This window comes from Dermacentor variabilis, chromosome 5 (genome assembly GCF_050947875.1).
Source record: "Dermacentor variabilis isolate Ectoservices chromosome 5, ASM5094787v1, whole genome shotgun sequence".
NCBI lineage: Eukaryota > Metazoa > Arthropoda > Arachnida > Ixodida > Ixodidae > Dermacentor > Dermacentor variabilis.
The window spans coordinates 118629838-118651037 of NC_134572.1; the positions used below are offsets into that span (position 1 = coordinate 118629838).

General features: G+C 48.6%; 1 protein-coding gene across 3 annotated transcripts in view; it reads right to left on the bottom strand.

Moving 5' to 3' along the window:
- The window catches only part of LOC142581953 (uncharacterized), a 73906-nt gene that overhangs the window by 23019 nt on the left and 29687 nt on the right, over nt 1-21200 (bottom strand). For all 3 annotated transcript variants that reach the window (XM_075691386.1, XM_075691387.1, XM_075691385.1), the window contains 2 exons: nt 19329-19376; nt 3552-3844 (listed from right to left, as the gene is read on the bottom strand). In XM_075691386.1, coding sequence (XP_075547501.1) covers nt 3552-3844; nt 19329-19376 — 341 coding nt within the window. The remainder of the gene's footprint in view (nt 1-3551; nt 3845-19328; nt 19377-21200) is intronic.

The window sequence follows — 21200 nt, forward strand, 5'->3', positions numbered from 1 at the left end:
AAAAAGGATGGCGTCGCGGCATGGTCTCCTAGAGGGGTATCTGGGCTGGCTAACATACGTGAAAGGAACAAAAAAGATCACGGAGCTACATGGTCTCGTAGAGGAGCATCTGGGCTGGCTAACATTCGTCAAGGGAACAAAAAAGATGGCGTCGCGGCATGGTCTCCTAGAGGGGTATCTGGGCTGGCTAACATGCGTGAAGGGAACAAAACAGATTGCGGCGCTGCCTGGTCTCGTAGAGGGGTATCTGGGCTGGCTAACATTCGTCAAGGGAACAAAAAAGATAGCGGCGCTGCATGTTCTCGTAGGCGGTATCTGGGCTGGCTAACATCCGTGAAGTGAAGAAAAAAGGTGGCGGCGCTGCATGGTCTAGTAGAGGGGCATTAGGGCTGGTTAACATCCATGAAAGGATAAAAAAAGATGGCGGCACTGCTTATTGAAATGTATTTTAATGAAATAAATGCTGTATATTTAATGAGAATGTCAGATTATTCAGCAGCCTGTAGAACTTGGTTCTGTAGCTTCGGTTCCTGTTAGCGCAAGTACAGCTTGCATGTCTATATGTTTTGAATTAATGCATTTGTATCAAGTTTTATGTAATGTATTAGCTTACCATAGCAGAGAATTATTTGCACAATGCTTAACTAAAGTGCAGCTTTCTTTAACGTGCTTTGAGATGCGATGGGCTGTGTACCTGGCCTGTCTCGTGGTACTTCAGCTTTTGCATGAGAAACCCGCCGTGGTTGCTCAGTGGCTATGGTGTTAGGCTGCTGAGCACGAGGTCGCGGGATCGAATCCCGGCCACGGCGGCCGCATTTCGATGGGGGCGAAATGCGAAAACACCCGTGTACTTAGATTTAGGTGGACGTTAAAGAACCCCAGGTGGTCGAAATTTCCGGAGTCCTCCACTACGGCGTGCCTCATAATCAGAAAGTGGTTTTGGCACGTAAAACCCCATAATTGATTTTGCACGAGAAAAATGTTTGGTCGCCTTATTGGACCGCCGGGATGGATCTTCAAGAGCCATGCAATCTTTTACATCATTTCCCCACAACAAAACCCAAGACCAGGCCAGACTTACATTGTTAATGATGTGTAAAATGCAGCAGTCCTGCCGCACTCCTACGGCACATCATGAGGTACGTCCTTATTATGTTAATTTATAATCAATGAGGACGTCCTGCGGATACCCTAAATCCACAACCAAATGTCCCACAAATGTTCTTTGGACGATTGGTACCACAATGTCCCAGAAGCGTCCTGCATCCTGACAGAAATGTCCTTAGGACGTACTCGGGATGATGCAATAAAAATAATCCGTATTTGGACATCTCTTGGACGTCCGAATATCCCATTGCGACGTTCGTTGGATCATTCTTTGGCATCATTCTTGGTGGATCATTCTTGGAGATGCAAGAATGATCCACAGGCTTCTTAGATATGTCCTAGGGGCGTTCGAATGTCCCGTTTCGGATCTCTGCTGGACATCTGTAGGACATTGATTGTCCATTGGGTAAAATCTTTCTCCTGGTGGTCATACGGTGGTGGCTCTTTCTCATGGTGGTCATATCGTGGCCTTCGCCGTTCCTTGTAGGTAGAAGACCAAGTTAGCCAATATAATCGTCGGATTCCATTTGCTGTGGTCACTTACACGCTCATACGTGGCGATCCAGTCTTCCATGTCGAAGTGGTCGGTGCCGCAGAACGTTCCTTCCGTCGGGGTTCGTAGGCGTTGATGTGTGTGGGCTGCGCCATTTCGGGTGCTGTTTCGTCCGTCATGTTCTCCAGTCCGAGGTGACGACCACTGCGGAGCTCAGTTGTTTCTTGTTGGTACCCCGCACCTCTCACCAAAGTTGTTACGTTGAAGTCACATATAAAGATGTATTTACAATATTTCCAAGAGAGACAAGGACACATAAACAAGATGGCTGTCGAGACTGATTCCACCTTTGCACGTCAAATCGCCTTCTTCTCACTAACGTCACTTTGGTTGCGCCGTAACGATATAAAAGATCTGTTTTTTTTTCATAAAGCACGCACGGCGCATGTGCCCTCGCTCCTCGCTTCCCACACTAAAAACTAGCAAACTCTTTCCAGATGATGTATTTCCAAATCAAATAAACTCTCTGATGCATCAATTACACAATTTGCACCTTTCTTTCTGATTAAAGAGAATATCGCGCTTTCACTTGAAAGGCAAAACACCGATTGCGATAGCAAATTATTAGAGATATACAAAGTAGGGATAGTAGTTTTACAGGCCGTATAAACATGCAAACATTCGCTTGCTGTCTGAACTAACAAGCACGGTGTCAAGCGCGTACCGGCAAACATGAACACACGAATTTCATTCTATGACTGCGGACAACTCTCGGTCAAAACGCTGGCGTGAGGATGAGCTGCAGAAGCAGCGAGCGAATTGCCCTTCGTGATGCCCCTCGCTTGAACGCAAACTAAGCGGCGAGAACACAGCGCACACGAATTCAGCAGTACTCGGTCCCCATCGCAGATCGCTTTCAAGATAGGGCACGCGTGGCCGCGCCATAAGCAGCCGCCGCCAGTGTGGAACGCCCTCTCCCCTCCCTTCCCGACGGTGCATTGCGCGCTACGAAAGACGGCGCGCTTCTTCCCCGCCTTTGTCCCATTCGTGCGCGAGATTGAGTCACCATCGTCTGCTCACCCTCACACGCTTTCACTCCCACCCACAGCAAACGGCGCGCTGCCGCGATGCTATCGCAATTGGAATTTATAGGGAACATCCCGCCGACGCCGACAATGGCGGCGGAAATGCGCTTGGAGTGCCCATATAATTGTTATCGCAATAAAAAGGTTTCCAATTAAGACTGCGCGAGCAACTTTGTTTTTGCTCCTTCCCAGGATCCGTATCTCCAATAGCGTGGCTCGCACCCCCATGAAGTCACAGGCACGTTGAGTGCGAGCTATCCTTATTCACGACAATAAATGCATGTTCGCTCGAGTGTGGATGTGACCCACGCCTTGCGGAGAAATTGATCTTGGGAAGGAGCGAAAACGATGTAGCTCGCAAAACCTTGGAAGCATTTGATTATTTAAAAGAAAGGTAAAAATTGAGTGAGTTTGATTATGAAATGACGTCATTTGGAAAATGATCTTTAGTTGTTAGTCTGAATCTAGGGGCCAGCACATGCACGGTGCGCGTGCGTTATGAAAAACTAGCTTTTACATGCTTACTGTCTGCAAAGACAAACAGTTGCAAGGGAGGGCTCGTCCGGTCTATATGTACTCCCCTCCATGGTGATCGTGTTTCGGCGCTGAATTCATTATTGTTCGACATGCATCAACTCGCTCAATAGCAAGAACTACTAGCTATATGCGAGTGCGCGATAGAGCAGCGAGAAACTTATATTTCACTGAGAAGGGAGGCCCCGTAAACAATTCTCGTTGCCGCACAAGCGAGATACGCGTTTGTTATGTGCATTTATTGTAGATGAAATTGTTCGCCCTACAATTCAGGCAATGCCCATAAAGTGGCATTCATATGTACCAAACGCATGTGTGTTCAACATGCTTACCAGTCAAAATGCGCCGTACTGGCTGCTGTTGACGCTCCCTCTGCCGCCGTTCCAAGTACTCAAGGTGTTCACGCTCCTCTTGCTCGCGTTTCTGGGCGCGCAGCTCGTCTTCTTCGCGCATGCGTTGCAACCTCTCCTCGTGTTCACGTGATGCGGCCTCCCGCTCTGCTTGCAGCTCCTCCATTTTGTCTCGATGCTCCTCGGCTTGGCGGGAGGCGATTAAGGTGATGTCTTGCATAGTGGCTTCGTGGATTTCCTGCCTCTTCGCCTGCTCCATGTCCAGTGTGGCGGCCCTAGAATCGAAATTCACTTGCAGCTGTAGTCCACTCCGTGCTGTAGTCTAAACACCTAAGAAAATCCTGGGGGGGGGGGGGGCGAACACTAGGTTTGGAGATAAAATCGAATGGGAAATTGAAGAGTTCCAGAATCGAATAGCGAATATTTTACTAATCGTCTTCAAATAATAAATAGCGGTTATCACCAATAATATAAAATCATCTTGACATCCAAGTATGTTCACCACATTCGCAAATTGTTACGTTATTGCACGTTGCGAAGCATCGATCGCTAGTAAACATTCACTTGCTAACTAAATTAACAAGCATGGTGCCACGCGCGCACAAGCAAACACGAACACATCTCATTCGATGACCGCGGAAGCTAGCTTTCACAACGCTGGAAGTGCGGCAGCACGCAACGAGCGAATCGACTGCCGTGCTGCGTCTCGCTTCAACGAGAACACGGAGCAAGAAACATTTAGGAGAGCAAACTCCGCTGTTTGCGGCGACCAGAAAAGGTCACAAGCCCGCGGAGCCGTTATCGTGCTGGCGGCGCCTGGCGGCCTGGAAAGAAATTACCGCCGTTGAGAGTGCGCCGGTGCCCGGCCGCTGCATTTTTTTTTCGCCGCGGCTTCTACGACGCGCCGCATGGCGCCGCCGTTGTATATGGCCCCGTCGGCGCAGACAACAATTGTGACTTTATCTGGTCGCCCGCGCTCGCTCGTGCTGACGGGAGTTTCACCTCCTAAATGTCTTACTCCGGGAATGCGAACCATACTCCGTTTCAAACATCAGGTGCAACGCTGTGCAAGCCACGCAAGCAGTTCTGTCACGAAAATTTATCACTCGGCGCGTTCCGTCCATGCTTCGCAGCGTTCGAGTGGCGCTGACTCGGGCTCGCTGGTACGTGAGGCTCTCCCCGCGACTGGCTGCAATAACAAACCCGAAAAGAACAAGAGAAATCAAAATGATCTAAAACAACGCATTAGCAGCCGTATATCAAAGTGTGTTTGTTTCTGATGATTAAAACTTGTTTTATTCAATACTGAGCCTATTGAAAAACAGTAGCGCACAATTGCGGTAAAAAAAAAAAAACATCGAACTACATCCAAGTGCGAACTGGATGTGCGAACGCGGCTGCGCCATACACAACAGCCGCTGGAGTAAAACGCGCCCCTCCTCTCCCCACGGCACCTTGCGCGCGACGGAAGGCGGCGCGCTTCATCCCCACTTTCCTACCTTGCGCGCGCGAGATTCAGCCGCCATCGTTGGCCTCACCCTTATACGTTTTCACTCGTGCATACAGTATACGACGCACGGAGGCATTTCAGGCTTGGAGTTTATATGGAACATTACGGTGACGACGACGGAAGAAATGCGCTTGCAGTGTCCATACAATTGTTATCGCGATAAAAGCACAAGTGTAGAATTAGGAGGAGATAATTCGCGTACCAGGTGCTCATTGGTGAGTGCGAATGGTAGCGGCCGCAAAGGTCTTGCTCCGACGTAACGCGCTCCACTAGATGTAGCTTTTACTGTCTTAGATTTACTAGAGCTGCCATGTTGAAGTGCACAGCACATTTATTTCATTTTTATGTTTTATCGCGCACAGTTGGTGAGAAGTAGTCAATAACTACTCAAAAAATATTCGTATTTATGAATACCGACTATTTGATTCGAACACTGAGTAGAGGAGGGCAATATTCGATCTGTTATTCGGGCGTTTCAAATATTCTGACGCCCCTACAATATTCTTTTTTGCCAAGTACCAGGTATTTCAGTGAACACTGTAATATTTTCTTAAATATCCTGTGGCAGATGGCACAATTTTAATTCATCAGCTGGTCTACTCGAAGCAGCGGATATTACTTGCAAAATAAATTGAAATGCATAGCGGACTAATTAACAACACATAACTAATTATGTTTTGACTAATTACCTTATGGCACATATTGCAATCAACAAATTCTAGGCGGGGAGTTCGCAAGGAAGGAATTCACAGGATGACACCAGTTTCGCGATAATATTCCCGAACGTTGCGTAGAAATGAATTGGCCTTCCAGGTACTTATATACTCCAATGCATAAAATTCAGTTTTGTTAAGAAAGTAAGTGGAACGACACTGCATTTTCACCGCATGTTTGACGGCGCATGTCTCGTAAATGGTGTCGTCCAGACAATTATTTTCAAGTGGATATGCCTTGCAGTCTCACACGAGATCTTGTAAATTACAATATGTGCCATAAGGTAATTAGTTAAAAAATATGAGCGAATTTTTGTCATTCATTCGATTACGCATATCAAATTTTTGTACAAGTAATGTCCGCTTCTTCGAGTAGGCCACCTCATGCACTAGAATTGTGCTATGTGCCACAGACAATTTTTAAAAATTTCGAAAGTCTGCGTTGAAACACCCTATATATCCCCTATATATCGCAAGTGAATATAGGGTGTCACCTAGGCCCATGTAATAGCGGCATCTTTCCCAGTGCGAACAGTGTTTATGAGCCTGGCAATGAGAAAGATTATGCGCGTTTCTTCGTGACAATTTTGTTTACACACGGCGCAACGTGATGTAACAATTTACTTCACCAAAAAAAATATAGCCAAATTACGAAGTTGCCCGAATTGCTCCCATTCTTAATGAGCTGTGATCTGAGATCAAACAAGATAAATTAAAGGATATGGCGAATAAAATGAAGAAATGGTGCTGAAGTACATTGAGCAGAAATATATGCACAGCATTGCAAAAAAAAAAACAATTTTTTTCGAAGATGCAAAAGGCAAAATTATTGCAGTTTTAATGAAATTGCTCACAAAATTGACCGAATAATTAAAAAGTCGCAGTTTCCCCCGAAAGGCGAAGCATCGATTGCCATAGGAAATTAGTGGACAGCTATATCAAGTGAGGACAGTAGTTTTATCGGCCGTGTAAACTTGTAAACATTCGTTTAATAAATAAATTAACGAGCGCGGTGTCACGCGCGCGCACGTAAGCAAGAACACATCTCGCTCGATGACCGCGGAAACTCGCTGTCAGTACGTGAGCGAATGCGGCAGCAGCAACGAACGAGGTGACGTTCGTGCGACAGAGCGCTACTTCCAACTAAAGTTATCACGCAACGTGACCCGCGTATATGCATTCATCATTCATAGCCACAGCGCATGCGTCAGAAAACATTCGATTTGTGGACAACTGACCAACACCGTTGCCGATCGAGGCGACGGCTGAGCCGCACACCCACTGATGGAAATCACGCCCGCATAGAAAACAACGCCGTGACAACAATATAAAACAAGAATCAAAATACGGCAACAAGAAAGAGATTGCAGCTCCAAAAGGGAGATTGTTAAAAAGGTAAATAAAAGAACAATGCAACATTGTATAAAAAGAAACTAGCGCCAGGAGACGCTAAAAATTCCCCGGGAAAGAAAAAGCTAAAAAGCATGGTAAAATGGTGAAACATGGTGTAAAAAATCTGAGACACCAAACAGGCAGCGCATGTGTAAGAAAGAGCTCTGGAATGAAGAAAGAAAGGGACAGGAGAAAACGAAGCGAGTAATCAGAGAAAGTGGTGCAAGCCGTTCAACACATGTGCACGACGCTGCATCAGCGCCCCTTCCGACACCCTCTCGAGGAAAGACCTCGATTATCAGCAACACTAAGTGATGCAGTGCACCAGCTTCTCAGACTACTCTATAGTTAGTGTGGGGCATAGAGAGCTGGTGTCGCTTTTGCCACCATCATCATCACCCTGTTTTATGTCCACTGCCGGACGAAGGCCTCTCCCTGCGACCTCCAATTACCCCTGTTCTGCGCCAACCGATCCCAACTAGCGCCCGCGAATTTCCTAATTTCATCGTTTCACCTAGTCTTCTGCCGCCCTCGACTGCGTTTCCCCTCTCTTGGTACCCATCTGTAAGCCTAATGTTCCAACGATTACCTAACTGGCGCATTACATGACCGCCGAGCTCCACTTTCTTCTCTTGATGCCAATTAGAATATCTGCTACACCGTTTGCTCTCTGATCCAAACCGCTCTTTTTCTGTCTCTTAATGTTATGCCTAGAAAACTTCGTTCCATCACTCTTTGCGCGGTCCTTAACTTCTTCTCAAGCTTCTTTGTCAGCCTCCAAGTCTCTGCCCCATATGTCAGCACTGGTAGAATGCACTGACTGAACACTTTCCTTTTCAATGATAATGGTAAGCTTCCAGTCCGGAGCTGACAATGTCTGCCGAATGCGATCCACCCCATTTTTGTTCTATCAATTTCCTTCTCATGATCAGGATTCCCAGTGGTTAATTGACCTAGGTAAACGCATTCCATCACGCACTCTGCAGCATGACTGGCGATCTTGAACTTTTGTTGCCTTGCCCGGCTAGTTATTAGCTTCGTCTTCTGGATATTAATCTTCAACCCACTCTTACACTCTCTGTTAAGGTCCTCAGTCACTTGTTGTAACTCGTCTGCATCGTTGCTGAATAGAAGAATGGCATCGGCAAACCGAAGGTTGCTGAGATATTCCTAAGCCTACCCAGTTTAATAGCTTGAACACTTTTTCCAAGCACGCAGTGAATAGCATCGGAGAGATTGTGTCTCCTGTGTGACCCCTTTCTTTATAGGTATCTTCCTGCTTTTCTTGTGTAGAATTAAGGTAGCTTTAACCTCTGTAGATATTTTTTTCAAGGTATTTACGTAAGCTTTCTGTACCCCTTGATTACGTAATGCCTTTATGACTGCTGGTATCTCCACTGAATCAAATGCGTTTTTCGTAATCTCTAAAAGCCATATGGAGATGGTTATTATACTCTGCGGATTTCTCGATAATCTGATTAATGACATGGATATGATCCATTGTAGAGTATCCCTTCCTGAAGCCAGCCTGTTCCCTTGGTTGACTAATGTCCAGTGTTGCTCTTATTCTATTGGATATTACTTTGGTAAATATTTTATATAATAATAGGAGTGAGCGTATGGGACTACAATTTTTCAATTCTTTAACGTCTTCCTTTTTGTGGATTAGTATAATGTTGGCAGTTTTCTAGTTTTCTGGGGCCCTTGCAGTCAATAAACACTTCGTATAAAAAGCCCCAAGTTTTCCAAGCATTATGTCTCTTCCATCTTTGAATAAATCGACTGTTATTCCATCGTCTCCTGCCTCTCTTCTCGTTTGATATTTTGCAGGGCCCTTCTGACCTCATCGCTAGTTATAGGAGGAGTTTCTGTATCCTGTTCATTACTGTTTCTAATGAAGGTATCCTGACTCCTCTTTGTATTGTGCATGTCAGTATAGAATTCTTCTGCTTCTTTTACTATATCTTCGAGATTGCTGATGATATTACCCTGCTTATCTTTCAGTGCAGACATCTTGGATTGTCCTATTACGGGGTCCTTCCTCACTGATTTCAGACTGCGTTCATTTTTTACGGCTTCTTCAGTCTTTCTCACGTTATATTTTGGAATATCATTTATTTCACCTTATTGATCAGTTTTGGCACTTCCGCGAATTCTATCTTATCTCTTGAGTTGGACACTTCATTCTTTGTCGTTTTTTTATTCGGTCCTTTGTTACTTGGGAGAGCTTGCCTACTGGTTGCCTTGGTGCTTTGCCTCCCACTTCTAATGCTGCTTCTGAAGCCAACCTAGTTACAGTTTCATTCATTGCCTCTATGTAATCTTCATCTCTCTGTTCTAGGGTTGCATATTTGTTTGTAAGTACCAGCCTGGATTTGTCTGCTTTTACCCTTACTGCCTCTTGGCTGGCCTGTTTTTTCTTGACCAACTTTACTCTTTCTCTCTTCAAATTGAGATGAATCTGAGCCCTCACTAACCTATGATCACTGCACTCTCCCTTACCCTACCTAACAGTTCTACATCCTACACTATGCTGGGATGGCGAAATCAATTTCATTTATTATTTCACCATTAGGGCTTTCCCAGGTCCAGTTCTTGTTGCTTTGATTCCTAAAGTAGTGTCATTATTCTAAGCCTATTATTTTCTGCGGATTCTACCAGCATCTCTCCTCTAGCGTTTCCAGAATCAACGCCCTAGTTGCCAATTGCTTGTTCACCAGCCTGCTTTTTCCCACTTTTGCATTGAAGTCACCCATTACTACCGTATACTGAGTTTACACTTTTCTCATCGCTAATTCAACATCTTCATAAAACTGGTCTACTTCATGATCATCGTGACTGGATGTTTGAGCGTAGGCTTGTACTACCTTCAATCTATAGCTGTTATTAAGTTTGATTACGACTACAGCTATCCTCTCATTAACGCTGTAAAATTCGTCAATGTTGCCCACTATCTCTTTATGGATTACGAATCCTACACCGTATTGCTTCTTATCTGGGAGACTTCTATAGCAGAGGACATGGCCGTTATTCAGCAATGTGAAAGCCTCACCAGTTGTTCTAATCTCACTAAGGCCGATGATACCCCAAACAATGTCTGATATTTCCTTAAAGAATCCTGCTAAGCTATAGCCTCCCTCGACAGAATTCGGCAAATAAAAGTTCACATGGTCAGTTTCCATTGGCGGCCTGTCCGGACCCAGAGATTCTTAGCACCCTCTGCTGTGTTACAGGTCACGTGCTCCGCAGCTGCTGGGGACTGAGGGCCATGGGTCATTTGTAGGAATCATCTGGGAGGAGGTTGTTGTATGGCCCAGTTTATACGAGTATACTGCAAAGCGCAGGAGGATTTCGCACACTACTTTATCAGCCAATTACCGCAAACGAAGGATGGGGCTCGGCTCCGCGAAGAGTGGACGCGGGAGACACCCACGCATGGACATAAATGCGGCTTAGTGCTTGCGTCGTGGAAGAGGCGCCAAATGCCCACCCTCGCTCGGCAGAAAAGCGAATGCGGTTCGAACTGAATGGGAAGCGTTCGGGGATACAGACGTGAAGATCGGTTGGGGTGCGCTTGAAGCCACCGCTACCGCTAGACACCCCCGGGCTTCCGAGATGTCTCATTGACATTTTGGACCGCTTCTGCGGTTTGTTTGTGGGCCTCGCCGCCAGTCGGGGAAGCGTAGTCGCGAAAATTGGGCGACGCGACACACGGCCAGCTGGTTTCGGTGTCACTGTTCGGCATCTGCGGCGCGACTTTTGAGAATGCTTTGAGAAAACTGCGATATTTTTAAGACCACTGAGCCGGCTGCGACCGATGGATGTTTTTGGGTGCGATCGCCATCGGGTCCCAATTACGGTGTTCGGGGCGTTCGAGCGACCCTGCCCACATCTGCCCGGGGTGACCGGGTTTTCTTAGCCCACTGTCAGGCACACGATTCGTCAACAGCCGTGGCTTCGTGGGAACATTCTCGCAGCTGGCGTGGCGGCTGCTTGGAGGAGATGCTTAGCCCGCGGGCTGAGAGAAAGGGAACGACACGGCAATTTATGGTTGCATGCGCGAGCTCGAGCTTGGCCTCCGGTTCCAGCGTACATCAAGACCGATACTCGGGGTCTGACGTAGGGGAGAGTGAGATGACACGTGTCTTTCAGTGAACCTATCCCCTTGCGCGTTGTAGACTGAGCCACTGTTTTGACCAATGCCGGATGCGTCACGAAAGTTTTGGTGCTATGGGTTGCAGTGGTGTGAACCCGCATGTGTGATTGGCCGGTCTATGACTCTTTTGTGCAACGGAGGGTTTAAAAATTCATGTTTTGGTTTTGCGAAGAGAGCGAGTGTTCGGGCTTCGACCCGGACAGACGCCTTGGCGTTCGAATAAAGCATCTCTCTACCGGACAACGGCTCTTCCTCCGCGCTGCCACCGTGCACTCGAGTCATTGAAGAGCACCTTAAACACCTTCCCTCCTTAACTGGTGTTGAAGCTGGCGGGGAATAACAGGAAAAATAATTAACTACACTCTTCATTGTTTCCCTAATTCTTTCCTCTTTCTAGAGAACTCTTACACATGAGCTGCATTTCGGCGCCTTGGGTGTTTTTTAAACCACTTTCACCGCCTGTTTTGCATGTCTTTTCCCCGGGGAAGCGTTTTAGAGTTTCCCGCAGCTATGGTTTCTTTTTTACACAATTTTTGCATTATAATTTCTTTTCTGTGTTTACCACTTTAACATTCTCCCCTCTTGCGCTACAGTCACTTTCTTGTTGTCGTATTTTGTGTCTTGTTTTATGTTGTTGTCACAGCGTTGTTTTCCATGTGGGCGTGATTTTTACCGGTGAGTGTTGTTTGGATCGCACCGCTGGTACGATCTGTTGGGAACTCGGCGCTGACACCCGTGGCTGTACCTGGGTCGCAAGCCCCAAGGGTAGCGTTGGCCTGGCGGCCTGGGGTACAACTGGAAGCATCCGAAGGTCCCGGCAAAGCATGAGTCGACTGGTAACAACAAAACAACTCGTTTATTTTAACATCGCAAAGAGTTGGCGGTCAGGTTGACCGAAGTAGAGAGACGGGAGAGCACTTTACTCAACAGAAGAAATCGGAGCCCTCCTTTTGGCGTCCGGGGGCAGCTGTTTTTATACTCTCGCAGTTGAGGGCAAGAAGGAACCCCTCAAAAGACGAGCACGTGAATGTACAATGGGCTAATGGTGACGCACACTGTCGTAGCGATGCCGTAGCACCATGTCGAGCACGATCTCGTAGCACCCTGTCGTAGCGCTGCCGTAGCACCATGTCGAGCACGATCTCGTAGCACCCTGTTGTAGCGCTGCCGTAGCACCATGTCGAGCACGATCTCGTAGCACCCTGTTGTAGCGCTGCCGGTCGGGCACAATGACTGTAATGAGAGGATGATCCCTGCTTTCGCATCTCCTGGTTCTGGCACAATGACTGGAATGCGAGGGTGATCCTTTGCGGTCGCATCGCCGCAGTCGCGCCTGGAAACACCTGCCGATGAGCGTTGCGGCGACGACGATCGGGCCAAAATGTCTGCCGCCCCGCCGCAGTCGCGCCGGCAAAACCACGTGTCGCAGGCGAAACGCAACAGACCGCCCCGCCGGGGGAAGGAGATCCCGATGGACAGGGGACTGCATCCGCTGTCCGGAGGGATGTCGCTCGATGATGCTCATAACCGAAGTCGGGCGTCCCTCGACGTTTCTTGAGCGCAGCGCACAGAGAAGGCCTCGTTCTCTAGTTCAGGTTCGCACGGGACACTGCAAAGTGACTTCGGGAGAGTTCACATTTTTGTTCTCGTTCCCGGCAAGCGTTAGAACTACGCTGAAACTCAACCGCTCAGTCAGCAAGCACGGCACAACCCTCACTAAGCCCTGCCAGGCTCTTTCCCCTTTTTATACCACTGCCTAGTTCCTTACAGTAGTCTAGCATCACACAGAACGCGTCCACAAATTGAAAAATTGCACTAGAAAGCATATCATCACTTTGAAACACTAAACAAAAGCAATATGTTAAAAAAAATCCTGCCTCAGGAAGAAAAACATCAGTAACAAACAATTTTGAGGCTGATTCCTACGTTAGGGGCTTCGACTTAAGCCATCGGCGTTACCGTTGAGACTCCCCTTTTTGTAACGCACCTCAAAGGAATATTGTTGTAAAGCGAGGCTCCAGCGCAGGAGGCGGCCATTTTTGGGAGAGATGGTCTGCAGCCATTGGAGAGGGCAGTGATCCGTCTCAATGATAAACCTCGAGCCGGCTAGATAGCATGACAATTTCTGAACGGCCCACACGAGACACGCACACTCTTTCTCGGTGGCGCTATACGCCTGCTCACGACTGGTCAGCTTACGACTAGCATACAGGACGGGGTGTTCTACTTCTCCATTTTCCCGTTGGCACAGTACAACGCCCATGCCTCGCTCACTAGCATCGCACTGAACAATGAACCCTTTTGTATAGTCTGGCGATCGTAGCACAGGCTGGCTTGTTAGGGCACTCTTTAGGGCGCTAAAAGCTCTTTCCTTTGTCTCGTCCCAGACGACTGTTTGAGGCTCTGTTTTTCTTAGAGCATCCGTCAGGGGAGCCGCGATATCAGAGTACCTGGGGATGTACCTCTGATAGTAGCCGGCGACACCCAAGAACGACCGAATATCGGTCTTGGTGCGCGGTTGCGGAAAGTCTCGCACAGCGGCCACTTTTATTTCAGAGGGGCGGCGACGACCCTGACCAATCACGTGACCGAGGTAGACAACCTCGGCCTGTGCTAACTGGCACTTAGGAGCCTTGACTGTCAAGCCCGCTTCGCGCAGGCGGGTTAGCACTGCCCGCAAGTGTGCCATATGCTCAGACCAGGATGCGGAGAATATCGCTACGTCGTCTAGATACGGTAAAGCGAATTCTTGCTGTCCCCGCAACACTTTATCCATGAGGCTTGAAAAACAGTATGGCGCGTTCTTCAAACCAAAACTCAACACTTTAGGACGGAATGTTCCCATTGGTGAAATGAACGCCGCATACCTACTAGCCTCTTCTGTAAGTGGAACCTGCCAATAACCCCTGACAAGATCTAGGGTGGAAATAAACTGAGCGCTACTAACTTTCTCAAGGCGCTCCTCGATGTTAGGGATCGGATAAATTTGATCCTTAGTGATGGAATTAAGCCTGCGGTAGTCGACGCAAGGACGAGGTTCCTTGCCCGGTACCTCAACTAAAATCAAAGGGGAGGTATAATCACTCTCACCTGCCTCAATAACACCGAGCTGTAGCATTTTCTTTACCTCAGCCTCCATAATATCGCTCTGGCGGGGTGACACCCGATACGCCTTGGATCGTACTGGCTCTGGGGAGGTAAGTTCTATATCATGAGTAAGTACAGAAGTCCTACCAGGCCTCTCAGAGAACAGACCTTGAAACTCTTGTAAGAGCTGGTGTAGTTCGGTTTTCCGCTCAGGCGACAGCGGTGCTTTACTGATAAGGTCACTAATGACTTGACCGGTGTCTTCCCTGTTCGTCACTGAGCCTAGTCCCGGAAGCTCGACCGGAAGCTCTTCAGGAACGTTTACCATCATGCACACCACTGCTTCCCTTTGTCTATAAGGTTTGAGCAGATTACAGTGGTAAACTTGCTGTGCTTTCCGCTTTCCTGGCAGACTTACCACGTAGTTAACGTCCGACAGTTTCTGAACAATTCGTGCTGGGCCCTCCCACTGCACGTCTAGTTTGTTGTTTAGCGATGTGCGCAATATCATGACCTCATCGCCAACCTCAAAACGACGGGCCCTGGCTGTCCGATCATAATAAACCTTGGCCCTCTGCTGGGCCTTTGTCATTGCTTCACCTGACAACTCCTGTGCCCTTCTTAAGCGTTCGAGGAGCTTAAGCACGTACTCCACCACGACTGGGTCGTCGCCCCTACCTTCCCATGATTCTCGAAGCATGCGAAGCGGAGATCGAAGCGAGCGACCGTACACCAGTTCAGCTGGCGAAAACCCCGTAGCCGCATGCGGCGCGGTCCTTAAAGCAAACATCACCCCAGGCAGACACAGCTCCCAGTCAGTTTGATGTTCAAAACACAAGGCTCTCAACACGCGCTTCATGACGGAGTGGAGCTTCTCAACGGAATTCGACTGTGGGTGGTACACTGAGCTGTGTAGCAGTTTTACCCCACACCTTTCGAGAAAAGTTGTCGTCAAAGCGCTAGTAAACACTGTGCCCTGATCTGATTGAATTTCTGCAGGAAAACCAACTCGCGCAAATATGGACAGTAGTGCATTAACTATCTCAACTGAGCTGAGTTCTTTAAGCGGCACTGCTTCAGGGAACTTTGTCGCTGTGCAGATCACAGTCAAAATGTGTCTGTACCCCGTGGCTGTTACCGGCAGAGGTCCCACAGTATCAATAACGAGCCGTCTAAAAGGCTCCGTAATGATAGGTACCAATTTCAACGGCGCCCTCGATTTGTCCCCTGGTTTGCCCACCCGCTGACAAGTGTCACATGTCCTCACGAAATGGTCTGCGTCCCGAAAACACCCTGGCCAATAGTACTCTTGCAAGAGACGGTCCTTAGTTTTCTTAACTCCTAGGTGTCCGGACCACGAACCCCCGTGTGACAAGCGCAACAGATCCTGACGATAGCATTGAGGCACGACCAGCTGATCGAACTCCACTCCTCTGCGGTCTAGATACTTCCGGTACAGGACTCCACCTCTTTCCACAAAACGCGCAGTTTTCCTGGCGATACCTTCTTTGACATTGCAGCGCACGTTTTCCAGGCTGCCATCCTTTTTTTGCTCGGCTATCAAAGCCGACCGGCTGACTTTTAGCAACCTATCAAGTCCGTCTGACGTAGGCGCGATGAGCAAATCAGTAGATAGCTCTTCTAACTTTCCCGCGTCGGGCGTTTCCTCTCCAGTATCCGGCGCCTTTAACGTTACAGACTCAAGTTTATTCAGTTCGGGCGTGCTCGGAATATCAGCTTGCTGCGCCTCTGACCCTTTTTCGTTGTTTGATAACGTCGGCCCCGCAACTACCGCCTTTGCAGCGAGCTCCCGAACCTTCGATCTGGTTAAGGCCTGAACACTAGCTTCACCAAACAAAAGCCCCTTCTCGCGCAGGAGGTGATCGGACCTGTTTGAAAATAGGTACGGGTACTGGGGGGGCAGCATAGATGACACTGCCGCCTCCGTCTCAAGCGCTCCGAAAGGTCCTTCAATAAGCACTTTTGCTACCGGCAGACACACGCTATGAGCTTCCACGGCTTGCTTGATCCATGCGCACTCGCCCGTGAACATATGGGGTTCTACATAAGACGGGTGAACTACATCCATTGTAGCTGCGGAATCGCGAAGCACTCGGCACTCTTTCCCGTTCACGAGGAGGTCTCGCATGTAAGGCTCGAGAAGCTTCATGTTCTCGTCAGTGCTGCCTATTGAAAAAAACACAACTTTTGGTGTTGTTTCCGGACACTGCGCCGAAAAGTGACCCGGCTTCTGGCACGTATAACAAACGCCCGCTCGCCTCATCTCGAACCGCTTTCTGCGTTCGGCTTCGGCTGCCGCCGTCTCTTTACGTTTGGTCGGACTGCTTTCACTTGCATCCTCACTACGCGTGTTCCCCTTTGCTCTCATGGGTGTGAACTTCGGCCTCTCAAACTTCGAGCCAAATTCACCCTTTTGACCGTCCTTAGCTCCGCGAGCTCGACGCGTCACAAACTCCTCGGCTAGCTCAGCGGCTTTAGCCACCGTACAAACGTCTGGCCTATCCAAGACCCAGTACCTCACGTTCTCAGGTAACCGACTATAAAACTGTTCTAGCCCGAAGCACTGCAGAACTTTATCGTGGTCACCAAACGCTTTCTCTTCTTTGAGCCACTCCTGCATGTTCGACATAAGCCTATACGCAAACTCTGTATATGACTCACTTCTGCCTTTCTCATTTTCCCGAAACTTCCGACGGAACGCCTCCGCAGACAGCCGGTACTTTTTTAGCAGACTCGATTTTACTTTGTCGAAATCCTCTGCTTCCTCTCTATCCAAGCGAGCGACTACGTCGGCCGCCTCGCCGGGTAACAAAGTGAGCAAGCGCTGTGGCCACGTTTCCCGAGAGAACCCCTGCTTCTCGCACGTTCGCTCAAAGTTAACCAGGAACAAACCAATGTCCTCTCCAAGCTTAAACGGCCGCATCAGGTCAGTCATTTTGAACAATACGCGTTCTCCTGCACCGTGTGCCTGACTTCCATTACGAGCGCGTTCCATCTCTACCTCAAGACGCTTCATTTCCAAAGCGTGTTGACGGTCACGCTCTTGTTTTTCTTTCTGTTCTTTAAGTTCGCGCTCTTCTTTTTCTTTTTGCTCTTTAAGTTCGCGCTCCTGTCTTTTTGCAGTCTCCCTCTCTTCAATGGTCTCAAGGCATTCCGACAGCTCGTCATCCTCAGCCTCTAACTCAAGAATAGCCTTTAGCAGTTCAGGTTTTCTTAGTTTGTCTGAGACATCCAGACCCAACTCTCTTGCAAGCTCCAACAATTTCGGTTTGCGCAACGACTTCAAATCCATGGCTGCTCTGAATGCTGCTTTCTCTACTGCTTACTATTGTCTTGCCGCAAACTAACCCGGCAGCAACGACAACCACAATTACCAGCTCTGTTTCTGACACTAACAAAAGCCTGGCAAAGCTCAGAAGAAGAAAGTCCCGCACTCACCAAACCTCGCAGGCAGGAATTCCGCGCAGTCGTTCCGCTGCAGGCAACCAGTCGTCACACAGGGCTCGTTGCACTGCTCCCGGATCGTCGTTGAGCTGCTCAGCATACAGTCAACTGCATCTCTTCGCTGCTGGCCTCCGTTGTCGCGATCTCACCGCTGGCAGACAGTTGTTTGAAGTCGGAGGCGATCTCACCGCTGCCAACCAGATGTTTGGATCGCACCGCTGGTACGATCTGTTGGGAACTCGGCGCTGACGCCCGTGGCTGTACCTGGGTCGCAAGCCCCAAGGGTAGCGTTGGCCTGGCGGCCTGGGGTACAACTGGAAGCATCCGAAGGTCCCGGCAAAGCATGAGTCGACTGGTAACAACAAAACAACTCGTTTATTTTAACATCGCAAAGAGTTGGCGGTCAGGTTGACCGAAGTAGAGAGACGGGAGAGCACTTTACTCAACAGAAGAAATCGGAGCCCTCCTTTTGGCGTCCGGGGGCAGCTGTTTTTATACTCTCGCAGTTGAGGGCAAGAAGGAACCCCTCAAAAGACGAGCACGTGAATGTACAATGGGCTAATGGTGACGCACACTGTCGTAGCGATGCCGTAGCACCATGTCGAGCACGATCTCGTAGCACCCTGTCGTAGCGCTGCCGTAGCACCATGTCGAGCACGATCTCGTAGCACCCTGTTGTAGCGCTGCCGTAGCACCATGTCGAGCACGATCTCGTAGCACCCTGTTGTAGCGCTGCCGGTCGGGCACAATGACTGTAATGAGAGGATGATCCCTGCTTTCGCATCGCCTGGTTCTGGCACAATGACTGGAATGCGAGGGTGATCCTTTGCGGTCGCATCGCCGCAGTCGCGCCTGGAAACACCTGCCGATGAGCGTTGCGGCGACGACGATCGGGCCAAAATGTCTGCCGCCCCGCCGCAGTCGCGCCGGCAAAACCACGTGTCGCAGGCGAAACGCAACAGTGTGCGGCTCGGGCGACATCCCGATGCCCAGTGGTGTTGGTCAATACATCGAATGTTTTCTGACGCATGCGCGGTGGCTATGAATGATGAATGCATGTACACGGGTTTTATTTCGTAATACCATTACCTCATCCTTTCTGGTCTCCATGTTTTGTTTGCGCATTACCTACCGTGATGTGTCGCCGTGCCAACTAGCTCGGATACAGACCCTAGTTCTCTATGTTATAATTTGCGGGAACGAGCGCCACGCCCTCTCGGCGTAGCACCCACTCTGTAATAAAACGCAGCAGCGCGCATCGCTGCACTGTGCATGGCCGTCCCGTGGCAAGGCTGCTAAAGCGCTCTTCACACCGCGCATGGCGGCGTCACCTGCGCGTCCAATGACGATCGGCTCGTTATTTTTGTTTGGACGCCCTGCACGACGCTTCACTCACGAATGGTAACAAGCTGTTGCAAAAGTTTAAAGGAACTTACAGCTCTCGATATTCAGACGCCACCTGTGCGCTTGCATTCTGGAACATCCTGGAGTATAGAAATGGGGAGACAAAACAAACGATACTGGTTATAAGTGACATCTCGTTTTTCGAATCGCAAAATTCTTCAGTGATCATGACATAAATCGCTGCACTACATAATCGACATTAGCCTGGGAGCTTTCCTACAGAAAAACGCCGAAGCAATGTAAGCAAAATTGTCGAAGCCGAAAATTGGCTCACGTACATTATTTCCAATGCAGTATTTCCAATGCAAAACAGCGGAGTGCTTGGTTATCGTGAAACCATGCGAAAGGCAAGAAGCGCGCCGCTGTATGGCGTGCTGCATGACAAACCATTCACGAACACTACAGGTGGCACATCGCAGTTGGTCGTATATGTTGGCGGCGCTCTTTCATTTTTTTTTTTTTGCTGCACAAAAACCACGCATTTCGCTATTGGCACTTGAAAAACTGGATGTAGTACGCTGTCGATAGCGTGAAAAAAAGTTCAGTCTCGATATTCGCCAAGTACGCATCAGATGGAAGGTGAGAGCATTGGAACTGCTTAAAGCTGCTATAAATGGCTTCTTTCTTTTCTTTTCTTTCTTTTATTTTTACTTTCATTTTTTCATTCAGGCTTTCTTTTTGTGTACGCACATTGCACTGGTCCAGCGGTTTGCTCCGCGGATGCGTGCGATACGTCAAATATAAGACTTTATGTGAGATTAAAGAATTACTTGCAATAATTTACCTCTCCTAAGTTAATGACTGTTATTTACACGGGGGTGCTGAGTTGCAGAGAATAATTAAAACAGAACGAAGCTAGGCATAGTGTTTTTCTGTGAGGCTGCAATACAAAATACAGTAGGCAGGAAAAGTTTACTGGACACTTAATTGCTCGTCATTTGCTGCCAGTTCGTAAAATTGGCTGCTTTCACCATTATGTATTACCCTTTCAGTGAGCCAGTGCTGACACGTCGGTGCTATAGCAGTCACCGCTATTTGATCATGGCAACCATCCCTCATATAATGACATAGAAAACTTTACGAAAAGGTCATGCACCCGTTTCATTTTTTTATCACGTGGCTTCTGCTACCCGTTAACAATATCAACCACCGTTCAAGCCTTGCTAGTAAGATCGATTATTCGAATGCCTGTACAGTAGACTCCCGTTAATTCGACCCTTACGGGGCCGAAAGGTTAAGCTCAACTATCCAAAAGGTCGAATTAACGAATATGACAAAATGACCAAGATCAAATCGTTTTTTTTATTGCTTGAGGAAGTCTCTAACATAGTAAAAAAAAATGGACGCCGACCAAACATATTGTCGCGATGCCGAACAGGGCGTGCAGACAAGAGATGATGACAAAGAAGTGTTGTTGCTGGGGTGTTTCGGCCGCCATGTTCTGGTGTCAGCTGGTGCCTGCAGCATTCGCCTTGCATAAACAACATTCGTGCTTGTCTCCGCCTCGCAACATCTTGGCGGGCGTGCGGGGCACCAATACGAAGCTCTGCAGCAGTTGCCACGTGAGCCCTGACATGATGATCAACAGCCAAAGCACCACAATGACCGACCACCCACCTCTAGTGCCGCAGACTCTGACCTCCGTCGTGTTGTCCCAGCTGCGAGACCCAGGGACCTCGGTAGACGCGATCATCAAAGGGTGCCGCAATTTCGAACTGATGAAGAGTCGCCGCATTACGCAGCAGTTCAACAGGCTACCAAACACCGCTTCGACGTCTTCGTGTAACAGCCACGCGGACCTCCTCGGTCTGGACGAGAAAAATTGAAACGGTTAATTTGTCTCGAGCTCGAAGTCATCTCTCCCGCCATTCCTCGTCAGCATTGCCCAGACAACGCATGTTCTG